The 22,172-nt window shown below is 45.5% G+C and overlaps 1 protein-coding gene across 3 annotated transcripts in view; it reads left to right on the plus strand.

Moving 5' to 3' along the window:
* The first annotated feature begins 2,358 nt into the window (after positions 1-2,358).
* Positions 2,359-22,172, plus strand: part of plekhh3 (pleckstrin homology, MyTH4 and FERM domain containing H3) — a 103,220-nt gene continuing 83,406 nt past the window's right edge. For 2 of the 3 annotated variants that reach the window (XM_068013700.1, XM_068013702.1), the window contains exon 1: positions 2,360-2,691. In XM_068013700.1, coding sequence (XP_067869801.1) covers positions 2,563-2,691 — 129 coding nt within the window. In that variant the 5' untranslated portion in view covers positions 2,360-2,562. Of the gene's footprint in view, positions 2,692-22,172 lie in introns of all 3 variants that reach the window. The other variant, XM_068013701.1, reaches the window with a different exon arrangement.

The raw sequence follows: 22,172 nt of genomic DNA on the forward strand, positions 1-22,172 counted from the left end.
ATTATAGACCGGTGAGCCTGACGTCAGTGGTAGGGAAGCTGCTGGAGAAGATACTGAGGGATAGGATCTATTCCCATTTGGAAGAAAATGGGCTCATCAGTGATAGGCAACATGGTTTTGTGCAGGGAAGGTCATGTCTTACCAACTTAATAGAATTCTTTGAGGAAGTGACAAAGTTGATTGATGAGGGAAGGGCTGTCGATGTCATATACATGGACTTCAGTAAGGCGTTTGATAAGGTTCCCCATGGCAGGCTGATGGAGAAAGTGAAGGCGCTTGGGGTCCAAGGTGTACTAGCTAGATGGATAAAGAACTGGCTGGGCAACAGGAGACAGAGAGTAGCAGTAGAAGGGAGTTTCTCAAAATGGAGACGTGTGACCAGTGGTGTTCCACAGGGATCCGTGCTGGGACCACTGTTGTTTGTGATATACATTAATGATTTGGAGGAAAGTATAGGTGGACTGATTAGCAAGTTTGCAGACGACACTAAGATTGGTGGAGTAGCAGATAGTGAAGGGGACTGTCAGAGAATACAGCAGAATATAGATAGATTGGAGAGTTGGGCAGAGAAATGGCAGATGGAGTTCAATCAGGGCAAATGCGAGGTGATGCATTTTGGAAGATCCAATTCAAGAGTGAACTATACAGTAAATGGAAAAGTCCTGGGGAAAATTGATGTCCAGAGAGATTTGGGTGTTCAGGTCCACTGTTCCCTGAAGGTGGCCACGCAGGTAAATAGAGTGGTCAAGAAGGCATACGGCATGCTTTCCTTCATCGGACGGGGCATTGAGTACAAGCGTTGGCAGGTCATGTTACAGTTGTATAGGACTTTGGTTCGGCCACATTTGGAATACTGCGTACAGTTCTGGTCGCCACATTATCAAAAGGATGTGGATGCTTTGGAGAGGGTGCAGAGGAGGTTCACCAGGATGTTGCCTGGTATGGAGGGCGCTAGCTATGAAGAGAGGTTGAGCAGATTAGGATTATTTTCATTAGAAAGACGGAGGTTGAGGGGGGACCTGATTGAGGTGTACAAAATCATGAGAGGTATAGACAGGGTGGATAGCAAGAGGCTTTTTCCCAGAGTGGGGGTTTCAATTACTAGAGGACACGAGTTCAAAGTGAAAGGGGAAAAGTTTAGGGGGGATATGCGTGGAAAGTTCTTTACGCAGAGGGTGGTGGGCACCTGGAACGCATTGCCAGCGGAGGTGGTAGATGCGGGCACGATGGCGTCTTTTAAGATGTATCTAGACAGATACATGAATGGGCAGGAAGAAAAGAGATACAGAACCTTAGAAAATAGGCGACATGTTTAGAGAGAGGATCTGGATCGGCGCAGGCTTGGAGGGCCGAAGGGCCTGTTCCTGTGCTGTAATTATCTTTGTTCTTTGGATACAATCCTACTAATTACAATCCAACTAATACTATCCAGTGGATACAATCCAGCTAATACTGTCCAGTGGATACAATCCTACTAATACAATCCAGTGGATACAATCCTACTAATTACAATCCAGCTAATACTATCCAGTGGATACAATCCTACTAATACTATCCAGTGGATACAATCCTACTAAGTACAATCCAACTAATACTATCCAGTGGATACAATCCAGCTAATACTATCCAGTGGATACAATCCTACTAATACTATCCAGTGGATACAATCCTACTAATACTATCCAGTGGATACAATCCTACTAATTACAATCCAGCTAATACTATCCAGTGGATACAATCCTACTAATTACAATCCAACTAATACTATCCAGTGGATACAATCCAGCTAATACTATCCAGTGGATACAATCCTACTAATACTATCCAGTGGATACAATCCTACTAATTGCAATCCAGCTAATACTATCCAGTGGATACAATCCTACTAATTACAATCCAACTAATACTATCCAGTGGATACAATCCTACTAATACAATCCAGTGGATACAATCCAGCTAATACTATCCAGTGGATACAATCCTACTAATACTATCCAGTGGATACAATCCTACTAATTGCAATCCAGCTAATACTATCCAGTGGATACAATCCTACTAATTACAATCCAACTAATACTATCCAGTGGATACAATCCTACTAATACAATCCAGTGGATACAATCCAGCTAATACTATCCAGTGGATACAATCCTACTAATACTATCCAGTGGATACAATCCTAATACTATCCAGTGGATACAATCCTACTAATTACAATCCAACTAATACTATCCAGTGGATACAATCCAGCTAATACTATCCAGTGGATACAATCCTACTAATACTATCCAGTGGATACAATCCAGCTAATACTATCCAGTGGATACAATCCAGAGGATACAATGATGTAACCGGGCAGAGCCCAGTTTAGCTTCACTCCGCCCGGCGCCGCTTCGCTGCGGTCAATGACCCAGAGCGGAGGATCCCGCTCTCTCTCCGGCACCGGAAAGGAGTTCCTCCGGTGATCGGGTGACAGTTCCTGCGGGAGTTTGGTTCCCAGTGGAGGATCAAAGTGAAGCAGACGGTGTTGCAGCCGCTGCCGAGCGAGAGGCCGCAGTCCCGATGCCTTTGCGGGGTTTATTTTTGTTGCTTTGCTGCCGCCGAGGCTTCACTTTACTGGAGCGGGAATCAGGAGAGGCCGAAAAAGCAGAAGAACTGCGGGAACTGCAGAGAAAACAGGTCCCGGCGGCGGTGAGTGAGACCCGAGATCGGGAGGAGGGGGAGAGATGGGGGGAGGGGTGGGGTCAGCACCGGGGGGGAATATGGGGGGAGTGGTGGCAGAGCAGGGGGAGGGGAGAGTGGGTGGGGGGACTAGGGAGGGGTGGCAGGACAGGGGGAGTTTTGGGGTTTGGGTGTGAGGACACAGTGGGCGAAGGGTGGGGAGGAGATGATGGGGTTTGGGGGTGAATGGAAGCTGCTTCTCCCAACATCCACTGAAATAAAAATGAAAGATTTCAGATTAACTCAAATGCAAACTCCCTCAGAGGTTGAAACACTGGCCTGCAGCACATAGAGGAGTCACAGTGGGGTGTTGGGGGGTTGGTGAATAAGGGTCAGATCCGGGGAGCCAGCATGGATTTTGCAACAATTGGGATCTTCCTGTTCTTTGCAAATTTCTGTGTTTCCAGATGTGAGGATCAGATGTTGCAAAGTGCTGCATCGCTCCACTCAGACTGCCTGCAGGAAAGGACTCGCTCTTTGATGCCCCATTTGAGCAATTTGAAGCTCCTGTACCTCATGTTTCCATCTCTTGTATCCCAAATGATCCCATTTCCTGCACCTCAACTGATCCATTCTCCTGTACCCCATGTTCCAAACTTGTGGAATCATAGAAATTTACAGCACAGAAGGAGGCCATTTGGCCCATCATGTTTGTGCCAGCTGGAAAAAAGAGCTAATTAGCATAATCCCACTTTCCAGTTCCTGGCTAGTAACCCTGTAGGTTACAGTAGTTCAAGTGCATTTCCAAGTTTTTTTTACTGTCTTGAGGGTTCCTGCCTCTATCACACTTTCAGGCAGTGAGCCAAGGAATTAACAGGCACGTGCAGAGGTTTGAGTTAATTAAGGAGAGCCAGCACAGATTTATAAAAGGCAGATCATGCTTGAATAATCTAATGTAATTTTTTGTTCAACTAATAGAGGAGGTTGACCAAGTCAAGTCAATGGATGTTGTCTATGTGGATTTTAAGAAAGCGTTTGACAAGATACCACATAAAAGGCTGGTTAACAAAATTGAGATTCATTGGATGGGAGGGTCAGTGGAAGCTTTGATTTAAAAAAATTGGCTTAAGAACTGAAAACAGTGAGTCATCATAAATAGTTGTTTTTCAGACTGGAGGATGGTAGACAGTGGTGATCTCTAAGGGTCAGTGCTGAGACCACTGCTTTTTTTTTGCTACATATGAATGACATGGATATTGGAATGCAGAGTAAAATTTCAAAATTTGCCAATGATGCCAAACTTGCAGGAGTGGCAAACAGTGAGGATGATACCAATCAACTGCAGCAAGACATAGATCAGCTAGCAGAATGGGCAGACAAATGGCAGATGGAATTTAATACAGAGAAATGTGAGGTGATGCATTTTAGCAGAAGGAATTATGGGAGAGGCAATATATACTTAATAGCACAGTTCTAAAGAATGTGCAGGAACAGAGGGACCTGGGGGTCTTTGAAGGTGACAGGACATATTGAGAGAGTGGTTAGCAAAGCATATGGGATCTTGGGTTTCATAAATAAAGGCATTGAGTACAAAAGTAGGGAAATTATGCTGAACTTTTACAAACTCTGGTTAGGCCCCATCTAAAGTATTGTGTCCAGTTCTGGTCACCGCACTTTCAGTAGAATGTGAGGGTCCTTGAGAGCATGCAGAGGAGATTTTTTTTTTGTTTTTTGCAGGATGTGGGTGTCGCTTGCTAGGCCTGCATTTATTGCCCATCCGTAATTGCCCTTGAACTGAGTGCCTTGCTAGGCCACTTCAGAGAGCATTTTTAAGAGTCATCCACATTGCTGTGGGTCTGGAGTCACATGTAGGCCAGACCAGGTAAGGACAGCAGATTTCCTTCCCTGAAGGACATTAGTGAACCAGATGGGGTTTTATAACAATTGTTTAATTCCCAGATTAATTGAATTCAGATTTCACCATCTGCCATGGTGGGATTTGAACCCATGTCCCCAGAGCACTAGCCTGGGTCTCTGGGTTACTAGTCCAGTGACATTACCACTACACCACCACCTCCCTGTAAGATTTACCAGAATGGTGCCAGGGATGAGGGATTTTAGCTACAAGGTTTGGTTTGTGAAGTTGGGGTTGTTCTTGGAGCAAAGGAGATTAAGGGGAGATTTGATAGAGGTGTACAAAATTATGACACGTTTAGATAAGGTAGACAAAGAAAAGCTGTTCCCATTAGTTGATGGTACTACGACTCGGGGACACAGACTGAAGGTTTTGGGCAAGAGCTACAGGGGGATGTGAGGAAGAATGGTAATGAACTGGAACTTGCTGCCTAAGATGGTGGCGAAAGCAAAGATGATGAATGATTTCAAAAGGAAATTGGATGGGCAGTTGAGGGAAATAAACCAGCAGGGCTATGAGGCTAGAGCAGGGGAATGGGACTGATTGGATTGCTCTACAGTGAGCTGGCATGGACTTGATGGGTCGAATGGCCTCCTTCTCTGCTATTATGACTCTATGACTCTACGAGCTCCAGACCCCTCATCAGTCTCTGGGTGAAAAGAATCTCTCCTCACCTGCTGTCTGATCCTTCCACCAATTACTTTAAATCCATGCCCCCTGGTTATTAACCTCACTGCTAAGGGAAATAGGTCTTTTCTACTAAAATAAAAACAAAATACTGCAGATGCTGGAAATCTGAAATAAAAACAAGAAATGCTGGAAATACTCAGCAGGTCTGGCAGCATCTGTGGAGAGAGAAGCAGAGTTAATGTTTCAGGTCAGTGACCTTTCTTCAGAACAGTTCAGTTCCAAAGAAAACAACCCCAACCAATCCAATCTTTCCTCAGAGTTAAAATTATTCAGTCCTGGTAACATCCCCATAAATCTCGTCTGTACCCTCTCTATTGCAACCATATCCTTCCTGTCGTGCAGTGACCAGAACTGTGTACAGCTGCAGCTAATTAGCGCTTTATACAGTTCCAGTATAACCTCCCTGCTCTTATACTCTAGGCTTTAGCCAATAAAGCGAAATATCCCGTATGCCTTCTTGACCAATTTATCTACTAGTAAATAGGGTCAGAGTAGGGAAAAATGGTAAAAAGACAAAATTAAAGGCCCTTTATCTGAATGCATGTAACATTCGTAATAAGATGAATTGATTGCACAAATAGAAATAAATGGGTATGATCTCATGGCCATTACAGAATTGTGGTTGCAAGGTGACCAAGTCTTGTGTTATGACCAAGTGAGAAATGTGTCTCTGAGTCTTCTGTTGTCTTTTTACCTGGTCTTATTGTAACAGGGTTTAATTTTAAACACACTGTGTTTTGAGCTCCCCTTTTTGTGAATCCTTGATTACTGCTTTCCAATTATAAGGCAAAGAAATGAGCACAAACAGGCTTTCTGTGGTTTAAAGAAGAAAAGTGAAGTTTATTAAACCTTAAACTTAAACTCTAATACGGTTCACGCCTACGAATATACGACGTGCTCATGCTAGCATGCACACGCGATATCTCATGCAGATAGAGACAGAAAAGAGAAGATGTAACAGTTTGAGGCAATATCTTGTTACTGTTTCTCGAACTCGCTGTAGTCCTTGATTGAAGATGTGGTCTTGAGCTTCGTTGGGGCCCAGTATTTGTCTTAAACCTTGTTCACATAGGAGATTGTTCTCTCTTTGAGTTTACCTGTCTTCATTTCCGTGGGAAAGAGATGGAGGCAGGCAGACAGGAGAGGAGATGTTCTCAGTCCATGAGCACATGGTGTTCTGATCTCAAGTACTGTTTTCTCCAAATTAAAACTCTCACTTCAAACCTCTGCAACAGCCAGTTAGTCATGTGTCAAAAACTGGTCTGACCACTTCTGTGTATTGGGGAAGCAACTGCTGGGTCCCCATTGTTTCAGCATTGTCTGTTACTATGAAAAAACGTCTTTCCAGCTTGCACTTTTTTAGTGTTAATGTTCATGTGGCAAAATAATGTGTGCCTCAGTCTTGGCAGGTGGGGGGTTTGCCTGACACTTGGAACTGAATATTCAGGGGTACTTGACGTCTTGGAAGAGAAAGGGAAAGGATATGGGTAGCTCTGTTAATAAAGGATGAGGTTAGAGCAGTAGTGAGAAATGATATTAGCTTGGACGCTCAAGATGTAGAATCAGTTTGGGTGGAGATAAGAAATAGCAAGGGAAAGAAGTCATTGGTGGGAGTAATCTATAGGCCCCCAATAGGAACTACACTTCAGGCCAGAGTATAACTCAAGAAATCATGAGGGCTTGTAAGGAAGGTACTACAATAATCGTGGGTGATTTTAATCATACAGATTGGACAAATAAAATTCGCAAAGGTAGCCTTGAGGATGTGATCATGGCGTGTATTTGGGACAATTTCTTCGAACAATACATTGTGGAACCAACCAGGGAACAGGCTATTCTAGGTCTGGTAATGTGTAATGAGTCAGGATTAATTAATCCTGCGGCACAGTGGCACAGTGGTTAGCACTGCAGCCTCACAGCTCCAGGGACCTGGGTTCAATTCTGGGTACTGCCTGTGCGGAGTTTGCAAGTTCTCCCTGTGACCGCGTGGGTTTTCACCGGGTGCTCTGGTTTCCTCCCACAGCCAAAGACTTGCAGGTGATGGGTAAATTGGCCATTGTAAATTGCCCCTAGTGTAGGTAGGTGGTAGGGAATGTGGGATTACTGTAGGGTTAGTATAAATGGGTGGTTGTTGGTCGGCACAGACTCGGTGGGCCAAAGGGCCTGTTTCAGTGCTGTATCTCTTTAAAAAAAAAGGATCCTCTAGCGAAGAGTGATCATAACATGATGGATTTCACATACAGTTTGAGGGTGAAAAACTTGGGTCTGAAACTAGTGTCTGAAATTTAAATAAAGGCAATTACAAGGGTATGAAGGTTAGTGGACTGGGAAATAGATTACAAGGTAAGAGAGTAGATAAGCAGTGGCAGACATTTAAGGAAATACTTCATAATTCTCAACAAAGATATATTCCTTTGAGAAAGACTCTGAGAAGGATGAACCATCTGTGGCTAAGTAAAGAAGTTAAGGGTGGTATCAATTTAAAAGAAAAGGCATACAGTGTTGCGAAGGTTACTGGTAGCTCAGAAGATTGGGAAAGATTTTAGAAACCAGCAAATGATGACTAAAAACAAGTAGAGATAGAGAAAATAGATTGAGAGCAAACGAGCAAGACAGTAAGAGCTTCTACAAGTATATAAAAAGGAAGAGTGTAGCTCAAGTAAATGATGGCCCCTTAGAGGATGAGAAAGGGGAATTAATAATGGGAAACAAGGAAATGGAAGAGACTTTGAACAAATATTTTGTATCTGTCTCCACAGTAGATGACGTCTAAAGCATCCCAATAATAATAAATAAAACATGGGGCAAAAGGGAGGGAGGAACCTAAAACAATCATTTACCATTAGAGAAAAAGTACTAGACAAATTTATGGACCGTCCGTGGCTAACTAAGGGAGATAAGGATGGTATCAGTTTAAAAGAAAAGGCATACAATGTTGCAAAGGTTACTGGTAGCTCAGAAGAATTAGGAACAGGAGTAGGCCATTCAGCCCCTCGAGCCTGTTCCACCATTTGATAAGATCATGGCTGATCTGATCGTGGCCTCAACTCTACTTTCCTGTCTGCCCCCCATAATCCTCGACTCCCTTGTCAATCAAAAATCTAACTCAGCCTCGACTATATCCATTATTAAAGAAGTAGTTTCAGGACATTTAGAAAATCCGAATACTGTCAAGCAGAGTCAACATGGTTTTCAGGAAAGGGAAATCATCTTTTCCAAATTTATTAGAGTTCTTTGAGGATGTAACGAGTAGTAAAGGCCTGCTCAGGTCACAAAAAAAAAAACGGACCCGAACCCGTCTGAACCACATCGGACCCGAGCCCGACCCTGCCCGAGTCCCGCCATTTTTTTTCTGAGCCCGACCCGACCACCGGAATGTTCCCTTTCCCTACCTTGCGCTTCCCAATCTGCAGGAAGCTGCAGCATGAGTGTGATGACATCATAGAGACGCTCACTGCGCAGACTCAGAGTTTCCCACTTTGATGTCCCAGACTCCCAGGTCAGGTAGGTATTTTACTTCTGACACTTCTTGCTGTGTGTGTCCGACCCAAGCCCGAAAGCCGGACACAGAAGAGCGGCCCGACCCAACCCGAAACCGACACATCGTCAGGTCCCATCTGATTTGGGTCGGGTAGCAGGCCTTTAACGAGTAGGGTGGATAAAAGGGAACCAGTAGATGTAGTGTATTTGGATTTCCAAAAGGCATTCGATAAAGTGCCACACAAAAGGTTACTGCACAAGATAAGAGTTCATGGTGTTGGGGGTGATATATTAGCATGAATAGATGGCTAACTAACAGAAAACCGAGTCAAGTTGGCAAACTGTAACTAGTGGAGTGCCACAGAGATCAGTGCTGGGGCCTCAACTATTTACAATCTATATTAATGACTTGGATGAAGGGACCGAGTATATTGTAGGCAGATTTGCTAATGAGACAAAGATAGGTAGCAATTGTAACGAGGACATGAAGGCTGGAATTTTCCAGAAGAGGATCAAGTCCAGCTGCCGGGGCTGAAAGCGGGAGCTGAACCCACTCTGGTGGGAGGTGTGTCCCTGGAGCGGCATTTTGCCAGCAGTGGCCAATTAACAGGTGGGCGCCAGGAGACGGTGGGCTATCCTCCAGAACTGCCGGCCCAATCAGAGGGTCGATAGCTCAGTAGTCTCGGTAGCGCCACTGCTCATGGTGGCCACTGCTGAGGCTGCAGCATGAAGAAGACCCGCAATAGTGAGGCACCCTCGAAGACTAGTATGTTTTTTGAGGATGCCGGAGCCTCAGAGGCAGGCCCCGGCAATTCCAGGGCAGTCTAGTTTGTCTGGTGATAGCACCTTGGGGGCAGCCATTGGCGCTGGGGGTTGCCTCTGGGTGGACCATGGAGTTCACATCATAGAGGACCACTCCCCAGGAACCTACTGGGAGACCGCCAGGGTTTACCTGGCAGTCTCCCCATGTGGCGGCTGTCCCTCCGACCGCCGGTAAAATGCTGGCGGGGGCAGGAGGTGGCCCTTAATTGGGCAATTCGTTGCATCACGGCCATGCTGCTGAGGTTCCCACCACTGGCAATATGTTATGGCGGTGGGAAGATGTCGGGCTCGGCTTTTGTTGCTTTCCCCTGGCCTATTACCAGCCCGTCTCCAAAGGCTGGGAAAATTCAGCCCATAGAGTCTGCAAAGGGATATAGATAGGTTAAGTGAGTGGGCAATAATTTGGCAGATGGAGTATAATGTGGGAAAATGTGAAGTTTTCTACTTTGGTGGGATGAATAGAAAAGCAAAATGTTATTTAAATGGAGAGAGACTACAGAATGCTGCAGTACAGAGGGACCTGGGTGTCCTTGTACGTGAAATGCAAAAAGTTAGCATGCAGGTACAGCAGGTAATTTGGAAATCACATGGAATGTTGGCATTAACTGAGTGCTGCTTTGAGTGCAGAGTGTAAAGTGGGAGTTTAGTGAGTGAGGGAGTTCATTGAGGGAGGTGCTCCTTTCTTTCCTCTACCTTTTTTCAGCCTCCAGTAGCTGGCTCTTATTTTGGTGCAGGGGAAGAAGCTGATTGATGAGTAACTGGTAAGTTATTCTACTTATTCTCATTGTGACAAATGGTTTTTAAAGTAACGTTATGCCAGGTCAGCTCAGCCAAGTGGAATGTGGAATCCTGCGGTATGTGGGAAGTTATGGACGCACCACATGTCCTAGATGAACATATCTGCAGGAAGTGTCGACGGCTGCAGAAGCTTGAGTTCCGGGTTTTGGAACTCGGGCGGTGGCTGGAGTCACTGTTGTACATCCGCAAGGTGGAAGACTACGTGGATAGCACGTTTAGGGAGGTAGTCACACCGCAGGTTAGGAGCATGTAGGCAGATAGGTAGTGGGTGACCGCCAGGCAGTCTAAGAGATCCAGACAGGCAGTGCAGGAGTCTATCTTGCTTGCTAATCAGTTTTCCATTTTGGATACTGGTGAAAGCGATGGTTCCTCAGGGGAGTGCAGCCAGAGCAAAGTCCGTGGCACCACGGGTGGCTCAGCTGCACAGGAGGGGAGGAAGAAGAGTGGAAGAGCAATAGTGATAGGGGATTCAATAGTCAGGGGATCAGACAGGCATTTCCGCGGCAGTAAACATGATTCCAGGATGGTGTGTTGCCTCCCTGGTGCCAGAGTCAAGGATGTCACGGAGCAGCTGCAGGACATCCTTCTTGGGGAGGGTGAACAGCCAGAGGTCGTTGTCCACGTTGGTACCAATGACATAGGTAGGAAGAGGGATGAGGTCCTGAAAGCAGATTTTGGGGAGTTAGGAAGGAAATTAAAAAGCAGGATCTAAAGAGCAGTAATCTCAGGATTACTCCCAGTGCCACGTGCTAGTGAGCATAGGAATAGGAGGATTGATCAATTGAACATGTGTCTGGAGAATTGGTGTAGGAGGGAGGGCATCAGATTTCTGAGGCATTGGGGCTGTTGGGACCTGTACAAGATGGACGGGCTACACCTTAACAGGACCAGAACTAATATCCTTGCAGGGAGATTTGGGAGTGCTGTTGGGGAGAGTTTAAATTAGCTTGTCAGGGGGATGGGATCCTGAGGGGTAGCTCAAATTGGAAGGAAGTAAAACTGGTAACAGGAGGTAGAAAGGTAGCAAGCGACATTAGAAGGCAGGCGAAACAAAGGCGAGCATCAACTAGGCTTAGAATGCAGAATGTCAAGAAGACAAGGGCACTCTACCTGAATGCATACAGCATTCGCAACAAGGTAGATGATTTAAAGGCACAAATAGAGGTAAATGGGTGTGATCTAATTGCTATTACGGAAACGTGACTACAGGGTGACCAAGACTGGGAACTGAATATTCAAGGATATTCAACATTTGGGAAGGACAGGCAAAAAGGAAAAGGAGGGATGGGATCAGTACATTAGTAAGGGAGGATCGTAGATCGTAAGAATAAAATATGGAATCTATTTGGGTGGAGCTAAGAAACAGGAATGTGCAGCAAACATTGGTAGAGGTTGTTTATAGGCCACCAAACAGTCGTGGTAGTGTGGGGCGTGGTATTAATCAGGAGATTAGAGAAGCATGTTGCATGGGTAATACAGTAATCATGGGTGACTTCAATCTGCATATAGACTGGGTAAACCTAATGAGCTTTAATGCTGGGACGAGTTTCTGGAGTGTGTTGGGGATGGTTTTCTAAAGCAGTATGTTGAGGGACCGACTAGAGAACAGGCTATTTTAGATCTAGTATTATATAATGAGAAAGGGTTAATTAATAATTTTGTTATAAAAGAACCTTTAGGGATGAGTGACCATAATATGATAGAAGTTTACATTATGTTTGAAAGTGAGGTAGTTCAGTCTGTGTTAAATTTAAACAAAGGAAATTATGAAGGCATGAGGGACAAATTGGCTGAGGTGGATTGGGAAAATACATTAAATGGTATATAGATAGTCTTTAAAGAATTATTACATAGTTTACAGCAACTATACATTCCTTCAAGGCACAAAAACCCCAAAAAGAAAAGGCAGTCAACCATGGCTAACAAAGCAAGTTAAGGATTGTATAAGATTAAAAGAAAAGGCCTATAAAGTTGCCAGAAATAGTAATAAAGCTGAGGATTGGGAGGATTTTAGAATATAGCAAAGGAGGACCAAGAAACTGATAAAGAAAGGGAGAATAGAATATGAATGTAAACAAGCAAAAAACATAAAAACGGAGTGTAAAAGCTTCTATAGGAACATTAAAAGGAAATGTTTGGCTAAGACAAATGTGGGTCCATTTCAGGCAGAGTCAGGAGAATTTATAATGGGGAACAGAGAAATGGTAGACAAGCTAAATGATTACTTTGTGTCTGTCTTCACTGAGGTGGATACAAGAAATCTCCCAGAATTAGAGATCCAAGTGATTAGGGGGAATGAGGAATTGAAGGAAATTAGTATTAGTAAGAAGGTTGTATTGGAGAAATTAATGGGGCTGAAGGTTGATAAGACCCCAGGACCTGATATTCTACATCCCAGAGTGTTGAAAGAGGTAGCTATGGAGATAGTGGATGCATTGGTGACCATCTTCCAAAATTCTATAGATTCTGGAATGGTTCCTACAGATTGGAAGGTAGCAAATGTCATCCCACTATTTAAGAAGGGAGAGTGAGTAAATGGGGAACTACAGACCTGTTAGCCTTACATCAGTAGTAGGGAAAATGCTAGAACCTATTCTAAAGGATGTGATAAATGGACACTTGGATAATAATGATCTGATTGGGCATAGTCAACATGGATTTATGAAAGGGAAATCATGTTTGATGAACCTGTTGGAGTTTTTTGAGGATGTTACTAACAGAATTGATAAAGGGGGACTTAGTACACTTGGATTTTCAGAAGGCTTTTGATAATGGCCCCCACAGGAGATTGGTTAGCAAAATTAAAGCACATGGGATAGGAGGTAATATCATGGCATGGATTAAGGATTGGTTAACAGGCAGAAAACCAAGAGTAGGAATAAACGGGTCAATATCGTGTTGGTAGGATGTGATTAGTGAGGTACTGCAAGGCTCAGTACTTGGGGCCCCAGCTCTTAACAATATATATCAATGATTTGGATGTGGGGACTGTCGTGGGAGTTCACTCGCTCTCCGCACTCACAGTCACCAGACGATACTCAAGTCTTTTTCCACCGGTTTATTCAAGCATATGCAAGGGAGCCATATTCAGTGATTCCGTGCGGCTTCCCGATCAATTACATTCCATCATTATTATACAGTTCAGATAGATGCAATTATTAGCATACACCAATCACAGGTTGACATGAAATTGACATTATTTAATCAAAGCTAACTCGTACACAGTGATTATATTATCCTATTACAATGAAGTTACGTCCGCAGTGGTTACACAGCCTTTAACTGAAGCTCAAAAGTACATGTCGGCAGACCCGTTATCCTTGAGCAATTAACACTTATTACATTCTGTATTAAAAATTCACATTGCCTTTGTTCCTGTGACCGTGAACAGACAGCACCTTGTGGTTTATCAGAAATCTTCACCCTGCACACTTCTTCCCCTTGTGTGCTGGCAGCTGCATCTGTGTTTGTGTCTGGTTAATCATGAAGTTAGCTAATATTAACCCTTTATTTGTCCTCTTCAATCCCCCCTTTTGGCCCTTGGCAAATGCCAAAGCTGGCCAAACCAGCAGTTGAGAATTCCTTTTTCCTCATCCTTCAGATGGCCAGTCATCCAGACAAGAGGGAGGAATCCTAAACTACAGCCTTGTGCTCATGGTACATTCTCCCCGGAATCTGTTCACCTTTCCCTATCCGTGGATTCCCCTGCAGGGGAACAAAGAACAAAGAAAATTACAGCACAGGAACAGGCCCTTCGGCCCTCCAAGCCTGCGCCGATCCAGATCCTCTATCTAAACATGTCGCCTATTTTCTAAGGGTCTGTATCTCTTTGCTTCCTGCCCATTCATGTATCTGTCTAGATACATCTTAAAAGACGCTATCGTGCCCGCGTCTACCACCTCCGCTGGCAACGCGTTCCAGGCACCCACCACCCTCTGCGTAAAGAACTTTCCACGCATATCCCCCCTAAACTTTTCCCCTCTCACTTTGAACTCGTGACCCCTAGTAATTGAATCCCCCACTCTGGGGAAAAAGCTTCTTGCTATCCACCCTATACCTCTCATGATTTTGTACACCTCAATCAGGTCCCCCCTCAACCTCCGTCTTTCTAATGAAAATAATCCTAATCTGCTCAACCTCTCTTCATAGCTAGCGCCCTCCATACCAGGCAACATCCTGGTGAACCTCCTCTGCACCCTCTCCAAAGCATCTACATCCTTTTGGTAATGTGGCGACCAGAACTGCACGCAGTATTCCAAATGTGGCCGAACCAAAGTCTTATACAACTGTAACATGACCTGCCAACTCTTGTACTCAATACCCCGTCCGATGAAGGAAAGCATGCCGTATGCCTTCTTGACCACTCTATTGACCTGTGTTGCCACCTTCAGGGAACAATGGACCTGAACACCCAAATCTCTCTGTACATCAATTTTCCCCAGGACTTTTCCATTTACTGTATAATTCACTCTTGAATTGGATCTTCCAAAATGCATCACCTCGCATTTGCCCTGATTGAACTCCATCTGCCATTTTTCTGCCCAACTCTCCAATCTATTTATATTCTGCTGTATTCTCTGACAGTCCCCTTCACTATCTGCTACTCCACCAATCTTAGTGTCGTCTGCAAACTTGCTAATCAGACCACCTATACTTTCCTCCAAACCATTGCGCCCAGAGGCGCAGTGGTTAGCACCGCAGCCTCACAGCTCCAGCGACCCAGGTTTGATTCTGGGTACTGTCTGTGCGGAGTTTGCAAGTTCTCCCTGTGACTGTGTGGGTTTCCGCCGGGTGCTCCGGTTTCCTCCCACAGCCAAAGACTTGCAGGTTGATAGGTAAATTGACCATTGTAAATTGCCCCTGGTATAGGTAGGTGGTAGGGGAATTGAGGGAAGGTGGGGATGTGAGAGGGTAATGGGATTAATGTAGGAATAGTATAAATGGGTGGTTGATGGTCGGGACAGACTCGGTGGGCCGAAGGGCCTGTTTCAGTGCTGTATCTCTAAATAAATAAATAAAATAAATAAATCCCTGTAAGGCTACAGTTCGAAGTTGCAACGCCTGATTCAAGACCTGTCTTTGATAGCAGCAGAGGCAGATCGTTAGCAGTAATCTTATACCCGATGCTGCTGTTGTCACCAGCTTTACTATCCCCCACCAAGTAACCAGTCTCCCTGCTGTAGCTGACTGAGAAGCAGAACTGATCAACTACTTAACAGAGTTTGTGGCTAAATCCACTTGTATGCATCCCTTGGTGATCTGTTCCCTGGAGGTTTCTACATAGTCCTGTGCTATCTGTGTGGCCCTCTGCATAGCTAGGCATGCTATTCCGCCTGGGGTTTGGTCATTGAAAGTTGTATCGTCCCACCAGGCACTATCCTGTTGTCCGGCCTGGGAGGTGAAAATCTCCTACCATGAGCGAGTTGGTTATTTGCAGACAAAAGCTGGTGTTGATTGTGTACACCAACTCGCCATAGACAAACTCAGCCGCGCTGGTAATAAGGCACCATTGGGTCGGGGACACCTGGACGGCTTTAAAAGCGTCCCCTACTGGTAGAACTGAGAGTGTGATCCCACTGTTATTTGTCAGTGGTTCCAGTGTCCAACAGGAACAGACTATGTAATTTATTGATTCAGCACAACAGTCCCTGGTGCTTAACAAGAGCGAGTCATTAAAATCTGGGAGGTATCCATGTGATCCCGCAGGGTACATCCACCCTTTCTTATATACTCCCAAGGACTCAGATCGATAACTGTTGGGGAAGGTTCCATTTGGATGATGCTCTTGCGGGATGATGATCAGGAATTTGATGATCCCTTCATCTCCCTCGTCTTGGGGTTGTGTTACCACCAGTTCCTGTCTCGTAGGGTGCAGGTTTATGAGGTTCAGTCGGCGAACCGACTCGAACATGTGTTCGGAATGGTTCCGAATCGGATGTCCTCAATATTGGTTCTTATACCATCTATGAGGTCCCGGGCCAGCATATCGCACGCTTGCCCTTTGGCCTGAGACTCGGTGGCGTTTATAATTCCTTCTGTTGTTTCTCTAAGTATCTCTAACAGGCACTCGCCTTGTACCTCTATGGCTGTCAGGACATACTCCATCCCTCTGGCCACAAAACGGAACCCGCAAGCCGCTTCAGTGGCCACACAGGAGGTGTAACTGTTTAATATAATAAAAACAAGAAATGCTGGAAATACTCAGCAGGTCTGGCAGCTTCTGTGGAGAAAGTAACGGAGTTAACGTTTTGGGTCAGTGACCCTTCTTCAGAACTGGCAAATATTAGAAATGTGAATGGTTCAAGTAAAGCGGGGGTGGGGCAAGAGATAACAAAGGAGAAGGTGCAGATTGGACAAGACCACAGATTAGCTGACCAGAAGGTCGTGGAGCAAAGGCAAACCATATGTTAATGGTGTTTAAAGACAAAGCATTAGTACAGATAGGGACTGAAATTTGAACAGCCACAAGTACAAGCATGAAAAAAAACCGTGGGTAAGCAAACTGAACAAACTAAAATAAAATAAAATAAAAGGTGTAACTGTTTATTTGGTTTACGTTATAAGAGTTAAGTGCGGAATTGGTGCTACCAAACAATCCTCCTATGTCCCCCAATAAGCTTCTTTTCCTCTATGTAATGTCCGAGAGTTTGTCCTCAGTCTTGGTGCAATCTGAAACTTAGAATCTTGGACTATCTTTGTCACCTGTTGTCTCGCCCGTGTGTTGAGCTCGGGTGGTTGTAACAATGTAAGTAAGCCTGAGACGTTATACGTCACTTCAAGGGTGACCACGGTCACATCGTGCAGTAATGGTTTTACTTTCCCTATCCTGACTATACCATCTGGTGGTGGCATTACTATCCTGGGGCATTAGGTGGGTTGCTGATATCCACCAGTGCTTAAGTTATAACATCTAACCTCTGTACAACCATGTCGGTCGATCACATGCTTACATCGTTCTTGACAGTACTGTCCATCCAGACCCACCACGAATGGGGGTAGGTCTGTCCAGCCGCCGTGACATATACACCATCTTTCATGAAGCAGTTGTTAGTACCATCACACATCTGCCACCGCTTTGCCAAGCCCATGTTTTTATCCTATATAGCTTTAATATCTACATTCTCCTTTGTGTCTGTTTCAATATTTAAACTTTCTGTTAAAGTCCTGTGGTAATGGTACCACGACCCAACTGGAGTACTGCACTGCCCCAACTCCTCAGTCCATCTGCATCCAGGGTTCACAAGCCTCAAGGGTGTACCTGGCTTCTGTAGAACCACTTTCATTGTTTTCTGCCTAATACTCTTGAAAATGTCACTGTTTGTGTTTGGTGGCTGGTGGACGTCACCCAGTTGGATATCCAGATGTTTGGTGGCTGGTGGACGTCACCCAGTTGGATATCCAGATGTTTGGTGGCTGGTGGACGTCACCCGGTTGGATATCCAGATGTTTCGCTTTCTGATCCATTCTCCCATTCCTCCCTTTGGCAGTTGAACAGACTGTCCTGGATGGAGACAGGTGCTGCGGTTCACTGTGACCATTGGGACCTCCCAAGCCGCTGCTAGTACTCCTCCAAGTACTGAAGTCAGAACCCTGCGAAAATATCAATATCGCCTCCCGTTGTTCAGGTGGCCGGTTATGAATTTTCATGCATCTTTAACTGTGTATCGTGCTTCCTCCCTTCATGTCTATAAGAGCGCACGTATCACTTGTCATAATTACCTTATGTGGCCTGTGTCACCTTGGGGCGAACCCAACTCGCTGCGGGTTGACTTTCACCATTATCTTTTTCCCCACTTGTGGAATTTTCTGCTGTTCGTTGGATTTGTCTATTTCCATATCTATTACTGCCTGTCTATCTCTGACCTCTCGCCTTAACTCGTGCAATTGTTTGCTCATTTCTCTTACAAATTCCCGCACCTTTCCCTTAAGGGATCCCACATCCCCTCCACCTGCTATGACCCCTTCGGGCAGTTGCATGGTGCGACTGGTCATTAGCTCGAATGGGGTGAACCCAGTAGTCCTAATCAGGGGGGTCCCATGAGCCACATCAGGATACTGGGCAGAACCTGTGCCCAGCCATTCCCAGTTTCCTGGATTGCTTTCGCCAGGGAGGTCTTTAAGGTTCTGTTCATTCTTTCCACCATTCCTGAACTTTGAGGATGGTAAGGAATGTGAAACTTCTGCTTGATCCCCATGAGTCTGCACATCTCCTTTACTATTTTTCCCATAAAATGGGTGCCTTTATCAGAGTCCATTTGAGTGGGTATCCCCCACCTGAGCATTACTTCCTCTGCTAAGATCCTGGCTACAGTCGTGGCTGAACAGTCTCTGGTGGGACCAAGTGAATTGGTCAATGATTACCAAGTAGTAATGCTTTCTCTCTGATGCCAGCAGGGGACTGTAAAGTCAATCTGAATCTGCTGCCAACGTACCATAGGCTGTGGTTGGTGCTGGAGCCTAACTTTTACAGCCTGCTGGGGTTGTGTTGGGCACAGATTATGCACTGTTGGCAGTACTTGGTGACCTCCCTTCCCATTCCTTTCCACCACCAACATCTATTCATCAAATCTATCATACTAAACTGTCCAGTATGTTGGCTACCATGATAGACTTCTAACAGGGTTCGTTGTATACTCTGGGGAGCTATAACCCTACCATCCTTTCTCAAGACTTTGTCCAGTTCTTTCCTAGCCCGCCACTCTTCCACCTGTATCCATTCTTCGCTCGCTGCCTCCTTTGATATTGTTTTCGGGAATCCCTCCCCATGGGTCAGTTACTGCTGCCACTGGTTCTACCTCTCCTCCACTAGTCATATTTTTTGCGGCCTCATCCGCCTGCCTGTTTCCCTAATTGTTCTGTTGTCTATCCTTCGGTGGGCCTCCCTGGCAATCGTCCCTTTGCTACTACATTTCCTCCTTGTTCCACCACTTCCCACCCAGTCCGTGGATTCCCGTTCACTATCCGTCGGGTCCCATCCACGTAAAGGGTCATGTCAGCCTCTGGTAGGGCCTCTTCCCTAACTCTATCTGCTTCTTCCATTGCAACACATACATGTTCCGTCCCTTCGATATTCATAAAGTCCACGGGGTTGTTTCCGTCATCCCTAACTATCGTAATTCCGCCATTCTTGGGGAGTAGGAGGCTTTCTCACTGCACTCGTCTGGCATCGGATACTGACTTCAGTCGCCTTCTGTTTAACATCTGAACCAGGGTATGGGGAGTATGCAACACTTACCCCCCAATATTGTTATAGGCTCACTAACTTCCAGTGCCCAGGCTGCGCAATCTAAGGCTTGGACGCATTGGGCCAGTCCTGCCGCTACTGGCGACTGTTTGTTAGAGTAATAGGCCACCCGGTCTTTTGTCAAATCCATGGTGTTGTCACTACGGCAGTGTATTGCCCCTCATTGTTGTTACAGTAGACATGAAAGGGACAACTGAGGTCAGAGAGCCCCAATGCCGGTGCCGTAGCCAGCGCCTGCTTGATCTGTATGAATATCTCTTCATATTCCACGGTCCACTCGGGCGCATCCAGTGATTTCGCAGATGGGCGCCCCCCCCCCCCCCCCCTTACGTTAATTCCTGAATCGGTTGGACTGTGCTGGTGTACTTGTCCACAAAGTTCTTACAATAATTAAATAAGCCCAATATTTGTCTTACTTCTCGTACCGTTGTCGGGCGAGGCAAAGTTAGGATAGCCTGTTTCCTTTCTGGTGGGAGTATTTTCTTGTCCTGGGATATCATGTATCCCAGGTATATCACCGATTTTTGCCCGATCTGGGTTTGGCGGGGTTCATTTTTAGTCCGGCTATCTTAATGGTTTTGAACAATTGTAAAAGTTCGAATGTGTGGTTTTGGGTGCTCGGGTGTCAGAAGGAGGTCATCCACATATTGCAGTAGTACCCCTCCCGTAGGGGATATATCAATTTTCTCGAGGGCTTGGACCATGTACCGATGGAATATCCCCAGACTATTGTGGAATCCGGGTCCAGGTGTATTGTGTCTCACCCATGGTACAGGTGAACTTTGGTTGAGACTCTTCATGTAGGGGGAGGGCCCAAAATCCGTTTGAAATGTCAAGCGCTGTGAATATTTGGTGGTTTGGACTTAGCCCATTCAGAGTGGTGACTGGGCTGGAGACAATGGGGTGCAGCCGGGGTGTCGCTGAATTTAGGACCATATAGGCAATGGTGAGGCGATAGGATCCGTCTGGTTTCCTGACGGGCCAGATGGGAGAGTTGGTGGTTGAGGTGGTTTCAATAACTATTCCCTGCCCCTTTAGATCTTTAATTATTTCTGTAACTGCCTTTAGGGCATCTGATTTGATTTGTCGTCTGGGCGGGTGTGTCAGGTGGGAGCCCTGATGGGTTCTACTGGCATATAGCCGCAGTCCAGTTTGTGTTGTGCCCAAATTCCTGGGAATAGTTGGCAAATAACTCCAAACTCTCCCTTCCTTGTCCAGTCTACCTCTATGGTTTCTACGGATCTACCCAGTGGGAGGCGGTTTTGGGACCGTCAAAAGTCAGACGGGACTGTCCCCCTTTTCCCCATATTAGGGTATTCTCTTGGGCATCAATGATGGTGCCTAATGATTGGAGTGTTTCTATTCCTAGAATGGCCCCTTTACTATTTGGGCATTACCCAGAATCTAATGGGTATTTCTATTCCTCCCATTTCTACTTGCACCCATTCACTCCGTTTTGTGTCTATTCTCCCCATTCCTACTCCTTGTATAGTCGTTGTTTGGTCACTTGTCGGGATGTCTTCGTTTGTGAGGGCTATCAAGGCTTCTGTGTCTATTAACATTCTACAGTGCCAGCCCCCTAACACAGCGTCAATAAACATTCTAGGATCCCCCAACCTCCCTCTACCGGGGGCTGGTGCTACCTATTTCGGTTGTATGAGTTTCAGTAGGTTTGCCAAATCCTGTTTAGTGACGGGTTCGTCAGTCCCTGCTCTGCCTGTTTCTCCCTGCCTTGGGCCACTACCTGTTCTGCCTCCTCCCTTTGCCCAACAATCCTTTTTAGATTAGATTAGATTAGATTAGAGATACAGCACTGAAACAGGCCCTTCGGCCCTCCGAGTCTGTGCCGAACATCAACCACCCATTTATACTAATCCTACACTAATCCCATATTCCTACCAAACATCCCCACCTGTCCCTATATTTCCCTACCACCTACCTATACTAGTGACAATTTATAATGGCCAATTTACCTATCAACCTGCAAGTCTTTTGGCTTGTGGGAGGAAACCGGAGTACCCGAAGAAAACCCACGCAGACACAGGGAGAACTTGCAAACTCCACACAGGCAGTACCCGGAATCGAACCCGGGTCCCTGGAGCTGTGAAGCTGCGGTGCTAACCACTGCGCCGTTGTTGGAGAATTGAAAGCTTTGCCACAGGAAAATGTAGGTAAAGACCATTACTTCTTTTAAGGAAATAGAAGATAAATATTCAGAGATCTGCAGAGAAAGATACCAGGAAATGGGGAGATAAAGCAGATTAGTAGGGTTAGTTTTTGATTAAGCTGGCAAACAGCTAGCACGGATGCAATGGGCCGAATGGCTTCCTTCTGTGCTATCTTGTTCTCTGGTTTATTATTCCTGTTTTACCATACTACTTCTTTAGATAGAGGTCAGAGGCTATGGCTGGAATTTTACCTGGCCAGTTAGAGTGAGGTCAAAGGCCAGGGGGCGGGGATGATCCATAAAATCCGAGTGGACCTTGTTGGGGCAGAAATCCGACGTCTTGGTGTTGCTTCTGGGTTTTACCAATGGTGGGAACCATGGAGAGCAGACTTCTG

Source organism: Heterodontus francisci, chromosome 33, assembly GCF_036365525.1.
Source record: "Heterodontus francisci isolate sHetFra1 chromosome 33, sHetFra1.hap1, whole genome shotgun sequence".
NCBI classification, from domain to species: domain Eukaryota; kingdom Metazoa; phylum Chordata; class Chondrichthyes; order Heterodontiformes; family Heterodontidae; genus Heterodontus; species Heterodontus francisci.